Genomic DNA, 24,627 nt, shown 5'->3' with positions numbered 1-24,627 from the left:
TTTTGTAGGTGGTGACAGTGCAGCCAACACTAGAGCACACTAACACACTCCCGTAGATGTCAAGGGAGAACGAGTCCGTCATGTTGCTGACAGCTCAGATTTATTTTTAATCCCATGGACTAGGGCACACACACATACACAAACACACACACACACGCATTCACGTACGCACGCACGCACACACATATACACACACGCACACACACACACACACACACACACACACACACACACACACACACACACACACACACACACACACACACACACACACACACACACACGCACACACAGAGATCATGTGCCTTGTTACTCTTGAGTGGCAAACCTTGCCACCATTCCTCTCTGCTCTTCAACAAGGGGAGAGAACGTGACACGGCTAATGACCTTGGCAAGGTAATTCTCAGGTAATGGGGGTATTGAGGCACTGAAACAGCTGAACGTCTCTCAATTGGTATTCCACACACCTGTGCCCTGCACCAGATTTTATATAACACAAATCACTTTGCTTGTGCTTGTGTACACTGAGACGGTGGTTCATTTTCGCGTATGCTTATTAACACTTAACCTCAATCAATTCTGCGATGTCAAAGTCAGAGAGCGATGGTGTGTGCTTATACCTGAAGGACAGTGTTCTGACTATATTTACCACACCTACTGTCTGTTCATTCACGGGCCTCATCAGTAGTAGGAGAAGGCCATTATCATTGCATCAGCAGGCATATTACTTGCTGTAGAAAGTGACTGCGGTCACCGTGGCAATTTTGCTGATGGCAGTACCCAGCTTCCCCCTCAACCCCCACCACCCCCCCCCCCCCACCCCCATCTCCACCCCCTCTCTCTCTCTCTCTCTCTGTGTCTCACACAAGCTGTCTTTCTGTGTCTGTTCTGATAGGTGCCAATTACTACACCCCTCTTGTGAAGAAGGAAGACTTTCTCATCAGTGGCCATTCCCTGTCTCAACACTCGATGACAGTCTCCTGTTCTCAAAGCAGGCAATATTTTCATTGCTGTCACCCACAATCAAAGCCTCAGAGTGACAATTCCACAACTCCCAGGTCTAGACCATCTGAAGCAGTCGCACAATCATCAAGCTCTCTTGTCTTTTCCCCCTTGATTTCTCTTGCGGGGGACAGAGACGGTCCAAACTGTTATTGAACTGCTCGACTGTGGTGCTGATTGCTGATGGACCACCAGATGAGACTGTGTGGACCTCGTGTGTGCAGAGCTGTCTGGCTCTGGGCCGTGCTGCTCTCCCTTCGGGACACCGGGTCTTGGGGTCTGACCTCTGGCCCTGGCACTCTTCAGTCAGGTCCACAAGCAGAGGAGGACTCGTGGGAGACGCTCCACAGACAGAAGAGAAGTTGGGTCTGGAATCAGTTCTTTGTTCTGGAGGAGTACACAGGCAATGATCCTCTCTATGTTGGCAAGGTAAGACGCGTTCATCTTTATGCACAGAGCTGTCTTGAGTAGATGTCATGCTCAGATGACCAAGTAAAGATCTAAATGAAACAGTATGCTCAGGAAAAAGGATTGTGTTAAAGCAGGGTGGTTAATGGAGACACTAGTGAACAAAAAATGTTGAAGCAATGAAACTGACGAAAGTAATCTAGATCTAGATTCTGCCAGCCTTTTTGCCATAGGCATGGATCTACTGTAAGAGTCAAACATGGGATTAACAGTATAATGCATTCATTCATTAAAAACAAACAAATTGATACCAACTAGTTTGAAGAAAACAATACCAATTTGTCCATCGATGGAACGAAAAATATCTGGAACATTTTGAAATCACATGGTTTCCCCTTTGTTTATCTGCCTGTCCAATCCTTACGCCTTTCGTACAATTCGATAGAGGAGAAAGCTGGAGATTGAATATCAAAATGTGTATTTTTTTTATGTCAGGTCCACTCTGATTAGAAGTCCAATTAAATTGTCTAGTTCATGTATGACGTTGTCCAATAAACAAATTGAGATGAAATAATTAACAATTCAAATCAAGCCAATTGTTTCAAGAAGAATTAAGGAAACTGTCTCCAAATTGTATTACTTATTTAAATGCTGTTTATTTATTTATTGCACATACAGTATACTGGGGGGTAGGGCCCAAACAAGTCATGGGGGCCCAGAAGGATCCTTTAGCAAATCTGCTGGAAAATGTTATATAGTATTTGTTAGTGACACAAAAGCTTAATATTTCATCTTCTATTTTATTTTAATGTAAAGATTAGTTTGATTTTTCATGCAACATGCTACTTTCATGCTGTAGGGTATAGTGTATTGCTACTACTGTAACTCGATTTGGTGCTGAGGATTTTGACAGGTGTAAATTGTTTGCAGTTTAGAGAAACACAAAGAGAAACACAGCAGAAACACAAACAGCATTAAATTGTCATAAATCCATCATTATTGTGTTATTTATTGGTGCGAATATTAAAGATGACAGACTGGATGAATGAGACATTTGGCCTTGTTCTCAGGCGATAACATAGAAGGTATGCAACTTTGTCAAAAACATGTTCAGATCAGGTTCTTTTACAACCCTCTAATTACGTTAGGGAATAACATTGGCCATTTGATCAGATATCTAGCATCCCTTCAGAGTTATTTATTTTTTCTTAAGTGAATATCCATCAATGACTCCCGGGACACCGAATGGCCGGGCTGCACGAAACTTGGTGGGCATGTAGCCGCACAAGGATGACACAGAACCATTGTTTTTCGTTTTGATCTGTCGCCCACCTGATGTTCCGGGCCCCCCCAGAAGGAGGGTAGGCTGGACACAGTTTTCTGTGAATATCTCAAGAATCATAGGGCTTAAGTTGGCCAAGTTTTCTTGTATGTAGCCTAAGCCTATATGTATGTTGGTCTCAAGAGGCCATGTCAGCCTATGACATATCTGCTCATTTGAGGTAAAGTGCCAGCTAGTTAAACAAGGAATTGAAATCACAGGTATCTTTGGCTGGGATGTTTAAAACTGCAAAAACATGTAAGTGTATCATTATGACCCTCTGAATGCATGCCAAGTTTTGTAGAATTCCAAGCACGCATGCACACATTAACACACACACAGACATGAAATCATGCACACAAGCACACACACACACACACACACACACACACACACACACACACACACACACACACACACACACACACACACACACACACACACACACACACACACAAGCACAAGCACACACACACCCGCACACACACATGAAAGCACACACATACACACACACACACACACAAACCCCATTACCCCCACACACATACTCTAAGTAAATAGGTAGTATGCTATGAAATATGAATATATCATGCCAAACATGTGTTGTGATCTCACAGTTTGGTGTCGTGAAGCCTTGCACACGTGCAGTGTGCCCAAAATAGCTGCCGATAGTGCCCAAAGTGCCTTGCAAGATGGCCACCGAGTGGGGGCACTCTATCCAGTGTTCTTTTGAGATCAGTGCTTACTCTTTGCGTTTCCCATACAACTGCAGTGGTTAGCTTTTTACTAAGATGGCACGAGGCAGTGTTCAACTAACGTCAAAATTACGACTGTTTTTAAAACTGTTGTACTAACGCAAACGCACTTTGTAACGCAGTTTGAACCATGATAGTTTCCAAGCTTCAGTAGTCTGGATTAAGTAGCATGTGGACTGGCACACCTGCAAACAGACCTCTGAAGTTTGTCTACAAAAAAAAGGAGCCCCTACAGTATGTGGCCTTTTTTGTGTTGAACTTCAGTGGTCTATAACAGAGACTTAATGATGGACTGCTTTATTTTAATTTTTTTTCCATTCCTGGATCATGGGTGGTTTTGTAAATGAATGACTGCTTTGAATGAACTTTTAAACATGTCTAAGTCAAATGTGCAGGTAGGCTACAACAGTTGTGTAGCCTACTCTATTGTTATTTAGAATAGAATAGAATATATACTTTTTTGATCCCGTGAGGGAAATACAGTTCTCTGCATTTAACCCAATTTAACCCAATTAGTGAACACACAGCAAACACACAGTGAGGTGGAACACACAACCCAGAGCAGTGAGCTGCCTGCTCAACCAGCGGCGCTCGAGGAGCAGTGAGGGGTTAGGTGCCTTGCCCAAGGGCACTTCAGCCGGGGACTGGTCGGGGATCGAACCGACAACCCTCAGGTTACAAGCCCGAAGCCCTAACCAGTAGGCCATGGCTGCTATTGTGTCATACATGCTATCAGCTCCGTGGCACAGTGCATTAATACTGATGATATGGTGTGTAGCATCCGACAGTTATCTCCGCAAGAGGTTTACACCAGGTGTAAGTAGTGATTTTGACTACAATATTCCTACAATTGTTTACCAATAAGTCTATCTATCTATTGTGCAGGCCATAACATTCCCCCACACTATGACAATGTTACTGTAACTGTGCGTTCAGACCAAGACCGTCAAAAGCGTCAAAGTCGCTGGTGAAGCTCATAGCTCGACGCTCAACCCAGTTCGGTGCCGAAAGCGTCAAAGCCATGACGTGAAACATTCGGACAAACCACAAGCAGCAATCCTGCGAGTTTGACATTCTGATTAGTTGACGCTGAACCGTGTCATAGCTCATTACCATAAAGTTAACTGAGGCTCAACTTTTTTTTGACGCCCGTGAAGCTCATGAAGCCACGCTCACGCCCAGAACGCTTTTGACGCCGGTAACGCCGACTCTCCATAGAAAATGAATGATTTCCGGCGCTCTTGACGCTTTTGACGGTCTTGGTCTGAACGCACAGTAATATCAATACAAAGCCTGTATCAAATTCTGTTGGGAGCTCACAGTGGGCTCCTGACTCACATTAACACTTGGCTTGTAATAAAGAGCACTGATCTACCCCATAACAAAAGGAAATCTAAAAAACTAATAATAAAAAAAACCCACATTTTTTCAAGTGATTTAATCATACTTGAAATTAAATTAGGTGTTAAATGGGAGATCTCAACAGGGTCACAAATCATGATCAAATGCTTAAAAATTGCCTCCTCATTTTTCCCCCATCTCAAGGCAACATTAGTGTTTAAAAATGAGTTTTCACAATAAAGTGCATTTAACTAGCCTATGACAAGAAGACTGTTTTTAAAGCTGTTGTGGAGAGTGGTGGCTAAGGAGACCTTGTTGATTTTGTCAATTAAGGAAGATTTCTTTTACCTTGAAGTACCTCATCTAATTTACTATTGAATTTTGTGAGAAATATGTCTGATTAAATGAACTCATAATTGAAACAATAATGAAATTACATGTCCTTAGTTGTGAAATATCCATCTTTGAGAACTGAATTTTTCCTATGGGATTCCATTCCGTTTTATGGATAGTGATTAGTAATGCCATAACATACTAGACATTAACAGGAACACACAGTAATGCCTCGTTTACATGTTGAGCTGGTCATATTGCTATCTCATTTAGTCAAAAAAGTCTTACAAACCCATAACTAGTAGAGGTACAGATCATAGACTGTCTTTGGGTTTAAGTCATGCAATTTTATTAAACTTTCAGGTTATACATTGAAGTTTAAAGTGGGCTTGATGACAAAACCTTTATGATGATGTGTCTAAAAAAGGAGATGGATGAGGGAAATGCGTGATGCTGCATGCCATTCACAAGCAATTATGTAGAAAGATGATTTCCAGGACACAAACTTCAGTGGGTCAAAGATGATTTATTTTTTATGTATACAGTATCTATGCCTAATAATATGTTTCCTCTCCTGGTTGAGTCAGATGCCTCCCCCTATTGTGTTCACGTTTCAGTAACTCCAGAGCTTTCCCCATCAACCCTTAGGGCAGAACACTCACTCACATCAAGAAAGAGGCAGGCAGGAGTGGAAAACAGGCCTGACCTTGGCCTTCACACTTTATTTTCAAATGGGTTCTGTACACAGTCAGTAGCCAACAATTGTCTTTTCAATGCATATCCTCACTCGATTTCTATTGGGTTACTCCCAACATGACTCGCAGATATGGTCTGATTCATACTTGAATATTAGAGACTGGATTGGCTGTAGAAATAATTAAGACAGATAAAAATAAAACACAAAATAAGCTGCCACACAACCTGGAGTGAAAGAAATTAGCTTCAGCTAAATCAAAGTTGACGTGCCATTCATCGTTGTGAGTCACTCCCGCATTTCTTGAAGGGTAGGGAGGCTCTCAAATAGATCACTTGTGGAATCTTGAAGGCTTCCACTCATCACAGTCACACATTCTTTCTCTGCTTGTCAGAGCTCAAATGTTCAGCCCCAAACCCTTGGCTTCGGTAGATGATTATGCTCTCACTTTCACACACACTTGCATTTTGAATTATCACTGCTTACTTATGAAGCGTTTCACATTTTCGTTTGTCCAGTTGCAGTTTGTCCGGTGTAGCCTGAACCTGTATGTATGGTGATTTGAGTAGACTGCAGGTTTTTGAGTCTTGTACAGATTTATCATGAAAGATGGCGCAGGATCCTCAAGAATGCCTCAGCTGAAAGCAGGACACTACTGTATCTCAAGCAAGGCTTGCAGCTCGGTTGAACCAGACACAGCGTCTAAATTAGCAGTTGTCATTCATAATATTGAGTACAGCACAAATTTGATACATTCAGGATTTTGCTTAGTTTGCACTAACTGTGTTGACTGCCCTTTGACCAATCAATGGTGACCTTTGCCTTGGTTTTCTTATTATGAATTATTCTGGGATCCACTCCAGGGCTTCAGTCTGCATACATTTCGATAGCTTCTCTGAAGAGAGAAGGACACCGCATTCTCACAGGTTTCAAACTTTTTCAAACGTGTGAGTTGCTAGGTAACAGATCAGAAAAAAAGGAGTTTCATTAATCTTGGCTTCAACAAAATTCTGTTAAGTTGTCAGGATAGTTGAGTTGGGAAGGAATCATATGACAAGTTCATCGGTGCAAGCCAGGTATTCAGTGCTGTCTTCTTCGTGGTTTTAGGGCAAAGCCATAGCTGTATTGATTCCACAGAATTTTAAAGAGATCACTTGGTGCTGAATAATTAATGTTAAGTCCTCAGACATTGTTCCAGCTTTTATATATCAGGGTTATACCTGCAAAGAACCAGGCTCAGAGGCTAGATGTTGTAATTTATTTGAAATTCTGCAAAACTCAAGACCTCTTTGTGGTTCACTCACAAACAAATTGATGCAGTATTGGCAATAAAACGTGTAGTACCCAGAAGAAGTCAATTTCTGAGAGTGAAATAAGCACACTCTTTCCCCTTTATCAATGGCATACTGCCCAAATAGAAAAGTGAGTGGATGATGAGTCATTTGTATGTTTCCACAGGACTCACAGTGACGTCTGTCTCTGCTCTAATCCTCTGCCCTGTAGGCCTATTCAAGGCTTATTGGAGGTGAGATAAATATGTGATTCAATATCACATAATCAATCAATGTTGTTGAGTTCTGTGTATCAGTTTCAATTTGCTCAGTTAGTAATAACATCACTGGCTCTGTCCCTGTGAAGTTTATGGTGTTTCATTATGAGAGGGGCACTCTACTAAGTCAAATGGAATCAAACGGAACATTACTGCATAATTTAGAAAGTTTGCCTGAAATGCTCTTCATGGGTTTTTTTTTTCCTTTCCACAAACTGCTTCTCATGGAAGTTGAACACAGACCCAACTTTACACTTACATAATACAGTAGGCATGCAGTTACACTGACTCTTTATGTTGATGTTCCTCTTAATGCTTCTCTTTTTGGGGAATGTTCAATTATCTTTGGCTCTAATCAGAAATCGTAACGCTCACAAATCTTTGTCAACAACTGCCTAAAGGCCATGCACTTCCTGGAAGGCTTTTCAGCCAGCACAAACATTTCCAATTCACCAACACATGCATTGTTTTAGTGTACCTGGGAAAGATCTATGCACGTGTAGAAGTTGAATAAAGGGTTGGGCATAAACAAGATGTTAAGTGTCGGAGTGAACAGGAGAGTACGGCAGAATATACTGTAGCAAGCCATGCGGTTGCTGACTCTCCTCAGGAAATAAATGTGCTGGCTGAAACAGCCCTCCGTGACACATTAGTCCACTGTCAGAAACCAGGATACATGCTACAGAATCTTGCTTATTATTTTTCTGCTACCTTTGTTTAACACTCTAATGTAACTTGGAAGAAATTATTAAATGAAGATGTAGCACTATTATGCTGCAGACTACCATCTTACATGTAAATCTGATTTATAGAAGTTCCAGATTTGACCTGTTTGATAATAGTCACACAGCACAATGGTGGTATATCTGAATATGTGTACTGGGGAGGCATTCTGTCACCTCAACTTATACAAAGAAATGGCGTCTCCTTGTGATTATTGCAAAATATCTGCATAAAAAGGTCTTCGATCTGAATGTTCTGGCCGTTAAAATAGGACGTGTCTATTGCATAACTTTGTAATATGTTGCTCACAGCAGTGTAGAATCCAGAGTGACAGAAGTGCTGGATATATCCGATTGCAAAGCAAAAAGTCTTCAGCAAAAAATATTGATATTTGTCGCAAGGATAGGATGATGTAGTAGAACCTTTGATTGGGGCTCTGCTTCACAACTCGAAAGCATGTGTTTGAATAGCGTGTATAGATTGTTGGTGATGTGCGGCCACTCAAATCTGACTCAGGATCTGATCTTATCAAATAATACCAACTCATGAGCGTGTTATTTAGATTGTGATTAAAAACACAAGGAAGACAGGAGAAGCAGTTTTTCTCCTGAAGAGAGTTAGGGGAGGTTGCCTTCCAAAGAAGGCAGGGAAAGGAGATAAGAGAGTGAAAGAGTGAGCCAGATAGCAGGTCCTGATAAATGCTCCACAAATACATATTATCAGGGTTTAATTTGTGGGGGAGCTAAGAGAGAGCTCCGCTCCTGGACCTCTGTGTCGGCGCGTCTTGAGCTCCACAATCTCTAGTGGCCAATTTGATTCCCTGCTGAAAAACCTCACTCCATGCTGAACTCAAAAGATTGCCAGCCCTGGGTGATTTGGTGAAGTTTGATCTCAGTTTAATGTCAATATCACTAGACATACAACAATGCCCCATACATGACTGTTATGCCTATTCCCTCCGTAGCCATAGAGAGCATTTTGTGTCCATTGACAACACAAGGGTCTAATTGGAAACCTCTACACGTGCGCCAAACCCACTTCAATGTGTGGCGACCACTCAGTTAGAACAAGCAGCGATACCAATATTTGCTAATTTATTGACACTGGGAACAATCAAGTATAAATAGATTGAGTAATTAGCAGTGCTGCTAGAGGAGCATGGCAAAGGTTGACTGTCAATGAGAGTTGGTCTTCTTTGTCTTCTCAGAAGTTTCACAGAAATAGTGTGGCGTTGAAGTAATTCATTTACGGACCACTTCCTCATTTACATGCGCATACACCCGGGTGTTGTGCTGACCCACTCTGTGTGTGTAATGGTATTAGATGAGTCAAGTGATTTTGCCCAGCAAGGAAATTAGCTTTAGGTCATGTTATGATGGACTTAGCACATTGCCTGCTGCACTGTGTGTCCTACAAATGAGAACGTTAGGTGCCTCCAGTTTACAAAGCCATCACTGTCGTCATTTGCTATCCGATACCAATTTGATATAGCCTACAGTATATCATATATATATATATATTAAAGAATATTGTATTGATAATAGAATATCAATTCCAATGAAGAATGTCAAGATCAACGATCAATATGGGAGGGCCTACTACTAATTATACAAACCATAGAAAGATAACACACAATGCATATATTTAGATTATCTCTATATTTCTTACTCTCTCTTTCTTTTTCTGTTTCACACACACACACACAGACACACAGACACACACACACAGACACACACACACACACAATACAGATTACACACTACCTCATCACTGAGGCTATCCACGGCTATGCTGTGACTTTTACTAAAGGCCACTTTCAGCAAATGTCAACCGGCAAACATTGGTAAACAGTCTAAGCGTTGATCAAATTTCAGTGCAGTGACATACGTGTTAAGGTTCTCTATTTTAGGACTGGAGCTGTGATTGGATCGTGGTATTCTAAACTATCAGGGCACTCTGCTGATATGTTTGTACATCTATTTGTCATATGCACTTCTGTGTGCTCTGTTCACATTTAAATGGCTCACAGTTGTGAAGCAGTCAATGAGGTGCCAGCCATACACACTAATACTTTATGTCTCTCTAGGGCCTTGTTCGGTATCTGTGTCACATAGAAAGGGCACGTCAACATGGCCAGGCCTTTATAGTTGCTGGAATTCCTCTGATAGTTCAGTTCTGTACTTGAGAAGGGATGAGATGTGTGCACTTCTGCCATCAAGTGTCATCACATTACCTGAGGAAATTGCAAAAAAATATTCCAATATACGTGTGCTTTATTATGTGGTTGTTACCCAGCTCAGCAGCAATATTTGATAATTGATATTAAAATGATGTTTCCTAGGAAGGAAATCCAGAAATCAACTTTACGTTTGATATACAGTACAGGAGTGAAATGAGTGGCATGCAGACAGACAGACAGACAGACAACAGGAAAACAGAAGCATTGATTTGAAAAGCTGTTTGTTGTCATCTGTTGAGTCTCCCCATGAGTGTGCCGGGGTACAGCAGGGCACTGCTGATATCATTGTCCTGGAGGGTCCTCTTGCTGCTGTGCAAACACGATGAGGACTCTTGCTGCTAGTCAGGTAGTTTATCAGGACAGCATGCTATACAGTTCACCACTCAATCATGTCAGAAGTATGGGACATGCATGCTTATGTAAATGACCATCAACAGTTTGTTACAAGTTGTTTGTCCCTTTGCAGTGAAAGTTCATTAGGTATTTACATACAAATTGTTTTTGTTGAAATTCATTATATTGGGGCCACTGTCCAACAGTGTCAATGTTTAGTTTGAAGAGCATGGAAAATTTGTGGTAATTGTAACGCAAAGTAGGACTTTAGCTCAAGTTACAGGACGGCATTTGCATAAACACTGCTTCATATCCTCATGTTTTTAAAGAGCCTAATCATTTGCGGTGGAAGGGCCAGGGAGTGTCGGTGTTGACTGTGCGTTCAGTATGAAACAACACGACTGGAAACACAAATTGGAGACTGTGATCAGAGAAAAATAGATATGCAAAGAAGTAAAAACCTGCATCTGTTCGTACTCGTAATTACAGTACTCCCACTTCCACCACACTTGCCCAGAAGACAGAGTTGAACTGTTGCCCTGATTCTGAAGAAATGGTTTCACGTATGAAAGTAAACTGCAGTGACATGTGCTGTTTAATTAGACATGAGAATAGACCCTTAGGCCCTCTCACATGCATTCTCACCTCATGGCTCTGTTAGTACCCCCCTTTAACCCACCCTGTGCCCTCCACCCCCCCCCCCTCCCCCCATGTCTCTATCCTCTCATATACCTCATCATGGTGGGGAATGTTTTCTTCCATGGCGGTTTTTCATTGTCACAGCTAGGCAATCTGGACACACATCTCCTTTTATGTCCCTGTGTGCTCTACACACATTCAACAGCAACATCTCTATCTCCCCAGCATCCGCCACACACACATACAGTGCACCTCAACAGACACATTCTCTCGAAAGAGTTATGAGGGAGGAAAACAAAAGTGTATTGTCTGTCTTCACTAACTGGCACCCTAGATACAGTACATTCTTTAGGGGCTTTTTCCCCCCTTTTGTCTTTTCTCTGGGAAATGATCAATGATCCTAGATACTTTTGACAGAAGAAAGGTGTGCATATACTGTACATGTCTACAAGGAGCCCAAGTGTACAATAAAATAATGCAAGCATCATTTGCATTTATATGATTTCTCTCCATTGGCACCCTTCAGGCTAACCAAGGAGCTACTGTACTGTACCACATCAGGCTAGAAATCGATGTGGAAGGGTGGATGAGCAATACCAGCACACCGCTGAATCCTTGTAGACTACTATGCATATCTGCAATATGTTGCAGGTCTGTAATGATCACCAGCTATGTCGTATCACTATCATCAGAAATCCAGTGAGGCTTTGCAAGAACTCTATGAAGACTAACGTTGTATTTTTATGTACATACAGTACAATCATAGGGAGGAAAACCTTAGAAAATCAGGATACATTATAATAATTTAATATTTATATTTTTCATATTTAATTTAAATATGAATATGATGCTCCTTATTAAAATTAATGAATTGTTGATTGATACACGTATTGTATCAGTTGGAATATGTTATTGATTGGTCCGCATACTGGGTAAGCTCCAAAAATACACTTTTTATTAAGGCAACGTTTCGATCCTACAGTGGGATCTTCCTTCATTTTGCCTGAAGAAGATCCCACTGTAGGATCGAAACATTGCCTTAATAAAAAGTGTACTTTTGGAGCTTACCCAGTGTGCGGACCAATCAATTACATTGTCTACCACTTTTGTCCGGCATCTGGATTATTGGTTCTGTGGATGTGCGCACCTCAACCAAACGCCCATCAGTTGGAATATGCCAACAAATTAGGCCACTTTCCGGGTGGGGTAGAAGCTATGTTTAACACGTGTTTAAGGTTTAGATGATGTTGACCAATAGCACACAATTGAGATATGAATTTTTTGTTTTAGCTGTATTGTTGTGTGTCTTGTCCTTATGTATACCTATCTGCTGGCTGCACAAAAATTGCCCCTTGGGGACAATAAAATTACCTTGACCTTGACCTTGACCTTGATATGAATATGATGCTCCTTATTACAATGAATGAATTGTCGATTGATAAGCGTATTGTATCAGTTGGAATATGCCATCAAATTAGGCCAATTTCAGAGCGCGGTAGAAGCTACAGTATGTTCAACACGTGTTTAAGGTTTAGATGTTGACCAGTATAGCATGCGAGCAGCACACCCTCTCCAAACATGGCCCTGAATGTCTTTTCCATAGTGCGTTTAGTCAGCCTTCTCCGAAGGGCTCAATGCATCACTGGTGGTTTGACGAGGAGATCTCAATGGCACATCAGGGTCAACAAAGAGCTTAGCTGAAAATGGCTAAGTTCACCATAGCGTTGAATGTGTGCCTTGCCTTCTCCCACTCAGTTCATAGCGGTTTTATGATGATGATGGCGCGAGACGCAACAAGCAAGCGCACAATGCTGCCATTTTCTCTTCGGCACAGTTGCCTGCTGTCTGGTGATGGGGAGAGACAAATGAAGCTCTTGTGCAGGCGCGACGTTATGGCACCAGAGCTAATTTGCTTTATATATCACGGGGAAATATGTTTCCTGTGATAACCCTGATGCTGTCCCTTTGACTGATAAGGCCAAGCCCTGGTCCTCCATCCTGATGTCTTGTTGAGCCCTCGCCCAAAAGTGTCCCCAAAGACAGGTCATTTCATTACAGCATTAGCTCAATTTACTGCATTTGATTGTCTTCGAACTAATCTGCCAGACTCCTATAGTGCACTTTCCTGACCTTTAACCAAGGCTTATACATTGATTTTGCATGCCGTAATTTCCCGACTATTATCCGCGGCTTATACATTCATTTTGCAAAATGTCTTCAGTTATGAGGTTAATACAGGGGGGCAGTTAGTAATATGGGGTTAATATGGTTTTGTTTCTTTAAACTTGCATAAAACACTGTCCTGTGACTTATACACAATGCGGCTTATATGCGGGAAATTACTGTAATTTCTTCAGATATGAGGTTAATTCACAGGGGCAGGCGATACATTCTTTTTCTACCTACTTCTTTATGACTAAAACATGATCTGATTCTGAGCTATAGGGCACTGCCGTTAATACATAGGTGCGGTCAATAGACTACATGTTTTTTTTTTTTAATTTGCATAAAATAATATGCTGTTTATACACAACGCGGCTCTACTTAGAAGCTTACTACATTTGTAGTTTGTGTGGTTTGCTCTAATCAATGGTCACATATTTCTCCGATACGGTCAATATTTGGTTGTTTGTCCCCTTTCCCCTTATTCATCATTCCTTGTGGACAGGAAAATACCATTCTAGAAGAAAACAATTAAATGGAAAATCCCTCCAAATATTTCAGGCTTTCTTGTAGTGGTGGCCTACCTACACACTACCGGAGCCTGGGGGCTGATCACCGCAACAGTGCTGACTGCATGAATAAAAAACAGCCCAATCTTGCATGGTGATGATGGAGTAGTGTGACAGCTGTGCTGATGTGTCCGCTGCTGTTGTTTTCAGCTCCTTTGTGTTGCATTATGACCTCTCCCTGTCTCTCCTTCTCCCCCCCCCCCCACCCCCCCTCTCGTACTCTCTTATGGGCTCTTTCGCTCGCCCTCTGCACCATTGTGAATAAACGAATGATGCATCCGTCTCTACCCCTCTACAAGATACACTTCAAAACCAAACCCCCCACTGGCTTTCATACATATTTTTAGGCAGGATGCTGTCTGGGGCAGTGCACAGAATGCTTTCCCACTATTATCAGAGCTGCTGAGAGCAACCTGTGCTGAAACATTATTCAGCTTTCCCTGTAATAGTGATCATGATGTCAATCCTTGAAAATATATACTTTGCACTTCAATACAAACAACTAATGTTGTGTTGGTTAGAATGTGCCACGTGCTACAAAATGCTTACACAAATAATGATTGCTTGTTTGTTAATTATATTACACATGTGAATAATTACTAAGATACGGAGGGTTGCTAATGATATCTGTGTGTCCAATTGAAGCACTGTTGTTGCTCCAACCCATACAGACTTGCTAAGGAGAGCTGAGGACACAGGTTCTGGTGGTGACTACTAATTTTCCTGTGACCGCTTCAAATGCACAATGAGGGTTCAGAGCCTCAACCCCAGTCCCTCTCTCCTGTACTGACACACACATGCATAAAAAATATATATACATGTACAACATACGTACATACATTTACATAACATAGACCAATTTAATGCAGCCACAATATGGATTATATGAATATATTAATTTCCCTATTGCTCTAAAGAATCCGATAGGTCAACATGGATATCCTGGATTTATCTCTTGGTACTTGGTACGTAATCAAAATAGGTAATTATTTAATTGGTCACGTAACAAGCTGACTACAACTTCCACATTTCCATATATCAACAGCTATTTATCAATTAATTATGTGCTGAGAATATCTAATTGGAAATTATGTGGCCGCCACTCTGTCCTCCCTAATATTTCACTGTTGTGCTGGATGACACATTGACATTTTATGAGGGGGAATTCTTTATGGGTTGGTTTTCATGTTGCTTCACATTACCAAGTACAGTAGACGAGAGCTCATGCCTTTTAGCACAGAGCCTTGCAGTAACTAACATCTTCTTCAACTGGCTCCACAGCTAATGATCAATTTGCCAACATCTGAATCTGTCTCTATCTTTGTTCAAGCTTACAGTATGCTCTGTTGAGACTTAAGTTAATTTCAATTCAAATGTAGTAGTCACATACAATTATCCAGAGTATATGTAGTGAGATTCTGTGTCCATTGCATCCATGGCTGTGCAGTGTGTAAATAAATAAGGAAAAATTTGAAGAAGAAAAAAAAAGAAGAAGAAATGTCTAAAGTGTGTTTTTACATTAGCTGTAATGGCTAATCTAACCTTGCCCTGACAACATTGAGCTTTGGAGAAGCCAAGCTTCTGGGTCAAGGCAGTAAAGTTTGCTTGTTTAAATTTTTTATTCTGATAGAAGCCAGAAATATCTTCTCACACCTACCTCCCTCTTACTATGAGACTGTAGGCTGTTTCTGTGTGTGTGTGTGTGTGTTTCACACTGGCATTATCAGAGGTATTATTTCAATCAATGAGGAAAGACATTTTGCTTGCAGCTATTTATGAACTGTGACCCTGTGGTTATAATTTGTATTTGTACGCTTCTAGTGATGTGGTAAGTCAGAATTTGCTCTGTGCACAACACCGAACTGATACATGGATATATGAAGAATCAATGAATTCAACATTCAAACATTAAAAAACAAGCAAACAAACAAGCAAACAAGCAAAAAACATGATAAGGATTACGGACAGCACATATGTTTGGTTAACTATTCAGTCATGGACACAAGTCAAATGTCTTTTTGGATTTTCTATCCTTCAATTGTGGATTTAATCAATCTATTTGTTTTTTTGTCAGTGAGTGGAGACCTCTGCTGTAGCTCACGGGCTGCTTCAGGATAGAGATATTGTGCTGTTTGTTGATTTCAAAACTTTGTCTAGTGCAGCCTCTTGGGATAGCTACTCAACAACACCTCGGAAAATAAATGCCACAAAACACTGTGCTATACAAATAACATACACTGTGTGTGTGCACTGCCAAGCCTGGCAGCTGTAAATGCCAGTATTTAACATGTGCTAGACTGAGAAATACAAAGATCAGAAGGCCTTTTGTATTGATGCAAAATACGTAAAGTTCAGCCCATCTTTCCTGAGTTACGTGGAAAATGAGTTAAGGTAAAGAGCAAAAAGTTGCTCCAGAGAGGACATTTGCATACAAAGTGACAATCAGTGTCAGTATTGATTCGGTGTGTCTTTGGTTCTCGTTGCCCTTTCACATTTTCTCTCAGTATGCCCAAGAATTTAGAATAAAAACAGCCCCCCCCCCCAAAAAAAAAAACAAAAAAACATACACAGATACATACACCGATCTTGCTCCAATACTGTAAGTGATGGAGGATACCCCAGCCCTCCCTCCCGCCACAAGCACAAATACACTCATTATAATGGCTTATTTAATTTTTAATCTTTATATATTTCAAACAGCAAAAGTTAGAACAGCCATCTGGAGTTGTGTGTGTGTACATGGTGACGGTTCCATGAAGTGGTGCCAGATGTTATTTTTCTGCCTCCTTTCCACTTGCTGCCTGTCCAGCATACAGTAGCTGCAGAATAGTTAACTGTAAGTAATTCTTAACCTGGCAGTAATGGCAGGGGCAAGTTTTCCACCTGGACATGTCAGCAAAACTGTAATGGTTCTTTACTGCCCTGTCCAGTTCCCTGTGAGGGATCAGTCAGTAAAGTACATTATCTCTGTCAGAACACAGACATATACACTTTCAAAGAAGCATTCATAACAAGTCATAATGCTAAAAAAAAAAAAAAAATCTTCAAATAAAGAATAATATAGGCCTCACAGTAAGTGTCTCTCCTAGATGAGGTCAATTGAATTCAAATAGCTGACCAAACCAAATGAGACACAAGGGGAACATACAGTTTGGCTGATTAGACCAACAAATGCTGTTTGGATGGTGATTAGAGTTGATTAAGCCATAAGGCCTGAGAGGCCACAGGTTAGACTGATTATAAAACAGCTCAGGGGCGCCCAAGGTGCCAAAACCCCCCCTTAGCTGTTGTATAATCAGTGTAACCTACGGACTCGAGTGGCTTTTCTAAAAAGGCTACTACATACTGTATGTCTGGGCAGATTTCATAAAACAATGGCACAGCAACATGAAATGTAACAATGTATTCATAGATAATCATTCTTCCACCAATAAATATATTTCCTTTATCAGAATGGTTGCCAAGCAATGTCCAGATGTAGCAACTGTAACCTTTATATCAAGTTGTGGAAGGAAAAGCGTTCAAGGTGAGAGTTTGTGCTGATCATAAAACGCCATCGAACGTGATTCAATCACAACCAAGGACCAGAACTATCATTCATCATTAAACTACAATAGCATAATAAGATTGGAACTTTGTAGGCTATACTATAGTAGGCTATTTTAAATATGGTGTTCATTTTGAGAAATCTTTGCATAGACTAATCTGGGATGTGTTTCCCCTAAAATACAGTTCAAACAATGGTGATGCAATTTATGTAGTTCAATGTAGTCCGGCAAGGAAGAACAGGCTAAAAGTGCTTTGACATTAAACAAAATGTATGGCAGTGGTGTAAGCAAGCCAAGTAACACATGTCAAAATAAAAATGCTGACATATATTATACTGTAGGCTAATATATCTGAAAAACAAAATATTGTAACCTGTATATTTTAACCTAATTTTTGTTGTCTCCAGGCAACAATGTGCCATGTAAGCAAAGACAGACAAACTTTTTTCATAATTTGTTGGAAATAATCGTGCTATAACCTTGTCATGACAAGTAAGGGTTAGGGTTGTTGTTAGGGGTCATGTGTCATGACAGTACCATGTCACTCCTACGTACAGTAGATACCTTCAAGTAAAGTGTTACCCACTTTTTTGTCTGTGATTTCATTTGATTTTAACACTTTAGTCTTTTGAGAAATTATAGATTTTCTGCAGGAATTAAATAAACCCAGTGTAAGCCTGTGGTGTTCCCCAAACAAACTTGCTCTCATCTCATTACACTGTGCTGGCACCCCTAGGAACCCGCAACGTACTAGATGGACAAGAGATTGGAAAGCATTAGGCTTAAGAAGTGACCTGATTAGAAGATACGTGTCTGTACTTCCTTTAATACCTTCCACATTAATTAGTACAGTGGTATTAGTGCAGAGAATGTTCATCATCTGTATTCACACAGCATCTTGACATCCCCCAATTGTCTTTGAACACTTTTTGTGTGATAAAAAAAAAAAAAAGCCCTTAGGGCAAGAAGTATAAAGATCAAGTATCATATTTGCATTTCATTGTAACAAGTGGCAACATGAGTTGCAGTATGGAGCTCAGCTGATGATAACAATAGTAATGCCTATAGTATAGCCTTTGGATCATTGGAGTCTTCCTGAATAAAGCATGTGCTCTTGTGCTAGCGTAACAGTGTCAGCTGGCATTTACAGCCAACTCTGGTTCCCATCTTTTCAAAATGTCATGTCCAAGACATGTTGTGGTTCAAATCGCTGGCCGTTGACAAGCCATTTTTTCTCCATCCCTTACTCATGTCTTACTAATAGACATCCAACTCGAGTGAACAGACACAGAAAAAAAAAATGTGGAGCTGAAATGGTTCAGTGTGCCAGAGGCAGATTGGAGAGAAAAAAAGTGCAGTCAGGGAATTTGCTGTCAAGTGGCCTCAATTTGATAAGCCAAATTTGATCAATGAATCATAACCAAATTTGTATTCTTCGGGTTTGGATGATACTGTATGTAAAACAATGAGCTTCAGGTTTTCCTCCTTATTCTTGCGTGTTCAGAAAGTAGACTTAAGAATTGAATCGACACAAAGGTCACTGAAAATACTTTTCCTCCAAACCGTCCCGGTGTGGTTTAGGTTCACCTGCAAGAGACATCATTGGGCCCATGGCATGAGCATCACATGTGTTGCTGTTATTAAATTCAGTCTGGATAGTCTGTTGGTGTTGGCAAACAGCACGCTTATGTGGTGTATTGTGCACCTTACTACTATTCATTCTGTGTAATCAAGCATTTAACATTTTCAATGATGTAATCCAATTTCATCATATTTTGATTGTGGTATTTTGTGTTCTAGGCCTATTTTACTAGTGTTAGAATTACTGATATAGCTTGGTCATTCTCATCATGTAAGGTAGAGCAAACCAATCTAACTTATTACTGTAACAGAGTATTCATTCAACCCATTTACTGTCAAACAATGTCAACTATTTATTTCCAGCTGTACCACTTGATTGTCTTCTCTAAATGTTGGTTCACCAATGACTAAACCTTGGAAATGGTCTCTAGCATTAAAACCCTACAAAACAAATATTAATTTATTTCATTAGTTAATTCATTACTTCATAAAACCACCCGTAAACACATCACCTGCTCACTGCTGACTTAATGTTTCTACTTAAGTCAGGTATTTTTAAAAAATAGGTTGATTTTGTTCCCCTTTCTTGGTGCTCTTTTATCTTACCTGCTAGCCTTTTTATGTTTTCAGACACAAACTGCCCAAGGGCTAGACACTTTATGGTTGTCATTACAAAGCCCTTGGCACTATCACAGAGTTCACATCAATGGCCAGTTGAATACAGTATGTGCATATGATTGGAGGTTTGAGGTTGTATGAAAAAAAAAAAAAAAAAAACCTTCTCTATGGTAATCCATGCCTGAATTTTTTACACACTACCCCACGCTATATACTGTAGGTACGGTAAACTTTTCAGCATATTTATCTTTTATGTGGTCGTGTGTTTCCTTTTCTCTCTAGCTTCACTCAGATGTTGACAACGGGGAGGGGAACGTGAAGTACGTTCTCAAGGGAGAGGGAGCCTCTTCCATATTCACCATTGACGAGAACACCGGAGACATTCATGCCACCAAACGGCTGGATCGGGAGGTGCAGGCCTACTACACACTGAGAGCCCAGGCAGTGGACAGCCTGACCAGCCGGCCAGTTGAACCTGAGTCCGAGTTTGTTGTGAAAGTCCAAGACATCAATGACAATGAACCCAAGTTCCCCGACGGTCCTTACACAGCTGGCGTGCCTGAGATGTCTCCTCTTGGTAAGTCTATCTCTCTCTCTCTGCCTCTCTGTCTCTCTCACCCCTTTTTATATACAGAAGTCTGTCTCCTTTTTTCTTCCTAAACTGCAGAACTGTTGCAGAACAGCAGAATAAGTTCTTAGGATGGCATTTACAGTGATAGGAACAGGAGCTAGAGGACCATTTGAAATGTATAGTTTTGAATACAGTGGCTCTGAGTGCAGGTTAAATGTCCCTTGGGCAACATTAAGTAATGTTTTATTAATATTCACCAGATCATGAAGACTCCAACCACGCAGGGAGTTTCGGTTCTTTTGAAGTAGCCTGTTTGGCTGCAACAGTCTATTTGTGCTCAATTGTAATTGCTGATCAATGAGGCCCAGAGTGGTGTTGTTTTTCCCATGGAGCATCTGTGAAGCTTGTGAAAGCAGCCAGCTAAAGTATCCCATAGCAATATTCAAAAACACTGTAATGTGTTGTACTCCATAACTTTTACTTTTAGATAGCACTGTAGGACATGTTTGACTGGAGTTTGAATTTGTATTGTAATCCTCACCTTGTAGAGAGAGGCTGAGACAAACGGCAAAAAAAGAGACCAAACCCGGGGAAATAAAACAAAGAACAGGGAAGCCCGGAGTGAACATCGGAGAATTCAAGTTCACAGCAAAGATTATTCAAATCTGATGGGACATTTAACAGAGCACCTCCCAAGGTGCTTCGCAACGGAAGCCGCAGCTTAATGTACGTTGCCTGGGGATCTGTGAACCAATCCTGTCGGAACAGGGAGCTTGGATTAAGCTCCCATTTAAAATTCATGTGGCAATCTGCCTTGGAAGGTGTAACAGCTACTATGTGGCAGACAGTGTCACAAAACGTCTGGGATAACTGATATGACAGCTGAAAATACATTCAGGCTCTGATAGCTCATAGTCGCAGTGCTCCCAAGACAAAACAGACATTGCACACCTTTTCTCTTACCGTTTCTGTGGGAGAGGAGGGTTGGCAAAAGGAAGAATGGTTTCATGCAAAGTGGGCTTGAAGCTTTTTGGAGCACCTGCAACTGACATCTCTCTTCCCACTCCAGAGTGAACGGCCTTGTCTCCACATAATTGGGTTTGCGATGACTTTTCCTCTCGCGTATAGTTGCAGCGCAGTTGCACGGCAGCGCCGAGATTTCTTGAGGATTACCCAGGCCGGGGTCCGCCAGGGGTACCCAGCTCTGAAGTAAATAAGTAGTGGATTAAGAATGAGAGTTTTTAGACTGATATCCAATGGGCATCAGACAGCAAGAGTGAGCTTGTGAGAGACAGAGAGAGAGGAAGGGCAGGGAGGGGGAGGGGGCCGACCCAGGGGCAGACACCGACAGGGAGAGCCTTTCAAAAAGCAGGACCTCCACAGGCTATGTGCTCAGAGCGTTTTATCAGGGTCCACCCTGCGTTTGCACTCTCTGGTGTACTGTATTCGTTTTATTTACCTCACAGTAGACCACAAACATAGTTTATGTGCCGTTGTGTTGGTAATTCATCAGCCCGATCTCCGTAAGTATTTGCACAGTGTGATTTACAGTGTGGTACATTATGCCGCATTGGCCGGTCACCTCCCGTACCTTATAGCTCCTTTATGGATGTGTTTAAATCATTAATGGGCAAATACCTGCAGCGAGGCTGATGAATGACCTCAATTAAGGGGAAATCATGAATTTAATTAATTAAAGTAATTAGGCTCTGCGCTGAGACCCTTACGTGCCAAGATCCTCTGGCTGTGAGGACTGCCAAAGACTTTTGTCCTCATCACTCTGTCTGTGTCAAAGAGGTGAGGACTTGAGGACAAGGCTACGGAGCCTCCCAGGGCTCTGGCATCCAAAGGGGCATCTGATCAGGGCAGCCAGTTGACTCATTACAAATGGAAATGGCGCAGTGTCAAATGAAGGCCTCCTTTTGATCCAACCCTGACATGAATCCCCACCTCTCCTCTGTGTGATGAATGCTCCGATCGAGGTAAAATAGCAGTCTTTTCTCAACTCTCTCTCTCTCTCTCTCTCTCTCTCTCTCTCTCTCCCAATATTAACCACATCTCTCTCTCTCTTTTCTCTCTCTCTCTCTCTCTCTCTCTCTCTCGCCCTCTTCTCTCTCCCTCTCAATATTAACCACATCTCTCTTTCTCTCATTCAAGCCATGGTATGATTAAAGTTTTCGCCATGGTAGCCGCATTGATTTTTATTTCAATGTAGAAAACGCCTGAAGAGTGTTGTAGTGCCTTATGGCCAGCGAGGGACAATGAAAACATGTCAATCTCTACAGGGCCGAAGACTGACTGAAACGGCGATTGTGTTTCAGTACAGATATCTGTTTTTCACCTCATTACAGTAATTATGAAAGACTGCTGCAGCTGAGCAATAATCCTCATTGCTAACGCGTTAACTATATGAATAAAATCAGTGAAATATAAGTGAGGCAAGGTTAATGCTCATTGAGATTACTAAAAGCCTTGAACAGGACAGAATAGATCTGTGCATGTTTCTATCAATCTCTGCATGCACATTTTATGGAACACGAAGCTCGATGTCCTCCAGTTCTGTTGTCACTATACTGTCTTCCATTCACCGGTGTAGCCTTGTGTTGTATGGGATATGTTTCTATAGTGGAAATGTTTTAAGGTCTACTTCAACACTGTTCCAAAATGTGTCCAGTCTCTCTCTCTTTATCTCTCTCTCTCTCTCTCTCTCTGTCTCTCTCTCTCTCTCTCTCTCTCTCTCTCTCTCTCTCTCTCTCTCTCTCTCTCTCTCCTGTAAGGTATAATAAAATACTGATACACTCAGTAAAATAGTTTAAGCAGTTTATACAAGAAAATGTTTTATTTATGAATTTATTTTTTATATTTATCGACTAAAGGCAAATCTAAAATTGCTCACGGCAGCAGCAAAAGTTCAGAAGTAGTATAAACTTGCCTCTGATTTACACAGAAAGGAGCACATTTTGGTTCTAGTGGGTGTTTTTTCTCTCTTGGTAATTGATATTCCCAGTCGTATTCTTCCCAGTCAGCCCTTGTTTGGATGTGCTTGATGAATACATGCCATGTGGAATTAGTGGAGGCCTATTCATTCTCATTACAGTCTGATGACAATTGCTTACCCCCAAGATGCAGAATTGATTAGAAATTCCCCACCGCCTCCTCAACAATAGTGCATCTCTAAAAAATGCAAAAGGCTGATCAGCCCCGAAATGAGAACGGACAGGTGAGCAGAGGCAGGCACTCATGAGACTTGTTATTGTAAGAGAACTTTGAGAGTCATCTGAGAGGGGATATCATACATTTATTACATTTTACATATAGTCTATTTGAAATGAATATGCACCATACCTAATTATCTAAGAATGGATTCCTGGACATTATGTATATTGTATGTCATTAGCAGACAGTTCATATGCAAATTACTCTCTCTGTATGATACTTGTCCTGTTTTGACTAAGGCTAATCACTCGTGTTGAATTACAGATAGCGTTGCTTGCTTCAGTATTTTTGTCGGATATACACAGGAGAGGTTTATAGATTTGCTATAAGTGAGGGATGCCCACTGCGGTCAATCAAAAAACAAACCTTTGATGGGGAAAAACATAACACATTTTCTGCGTAAAATTACCTGACACAATGTCTGTCTTAAAATGGCCCACACATCTGTTGTGTAAAATTGTGAAACATGCGTACTCCTTGAACATCATGATAAACATTCATGATGTGTCATTTTTAACACATCTCTTTTTGCTGTAGTTATTAGTTTCCTTAGTCTTCATTGGCTTCCTAATTAACCCTAATTTAAATGCAGATAAAGTGCATAGTCTACAGCAGCCTTAATTTATTTGATGTTAGAGTGCCAGAAGAGGACACTTTTTTTCTGCATTGTTTCCTCCCCAGTTCGTCTTCCTAAAATTTATATGGAACATCTTGGTTGATGAATATTGATCCTGTAGGCTACTGTAGTGCTATAGACTATTTTATTCTCCGTACTGTTTTTGAGGCATTCCAGTGTTGCTTTAGCCTTCTGCCTCGGGCAATTCCTCTACTGGTGGGCAAAATGTTCCTCAAGCCTGTCTTAGTTTTACAACTGACTACAACAGGTTCTCTTTTCTGTCTTTTTTCCTATTCATCGTGTCCCTTCAATTTCAGAAGGTTCCCCAGTCCCCACAGTTGAGAAATGCCCCCACACAATGATCTGACTTCTGGTATTGGTCTTTATTGATGGTTTTGTCAACCTTCA

General features: G+C 41.0%; 1 protein-coding gene across 1 annotated transcript in view; it reads left to right on the top strand.

The window, feature by feature from the left end:
- The first annotated feature begins 1,185 nt into the window (after window positions 1–1,185).
- LOC134066528 (cadherin-7-like) overlaps window positions 1,186–24,627 on the top strand; it is a 62,839-nt gene continuing 39,397 nt past the window's right edge. The window contains exons 1-2 of the mRNA XM_062521889.1: window positions 1,186–1,431; window positions 20,099–20,393. Coding sequence (XP_062377873.1) covers window positions 1,186–1,431; window positions 20,099–20,393 — 541 coding nt within the window. The remainder of the gene's footprint in view (window positions 1,432–20,098; window positions 20,394–24,627) is intronic.

Source organism: Sardina pilchardus, chromosome 19 (assembly GCF_963854185.1).
Source record: "Sardina pilchardus chromosome 19, fSarPil1.1, whole genome shotgun sequence".
NCBI lineage: Eukaryota > Metazoa > Chordata > Actinopteri > Clupeiformes > Clupeidae > Sardina > Sardina pilchardus.
Note: the sequence above shows the minus strand (reverse complement) of the source record. Positions and strands in the feature narration are given on the sequence as shown.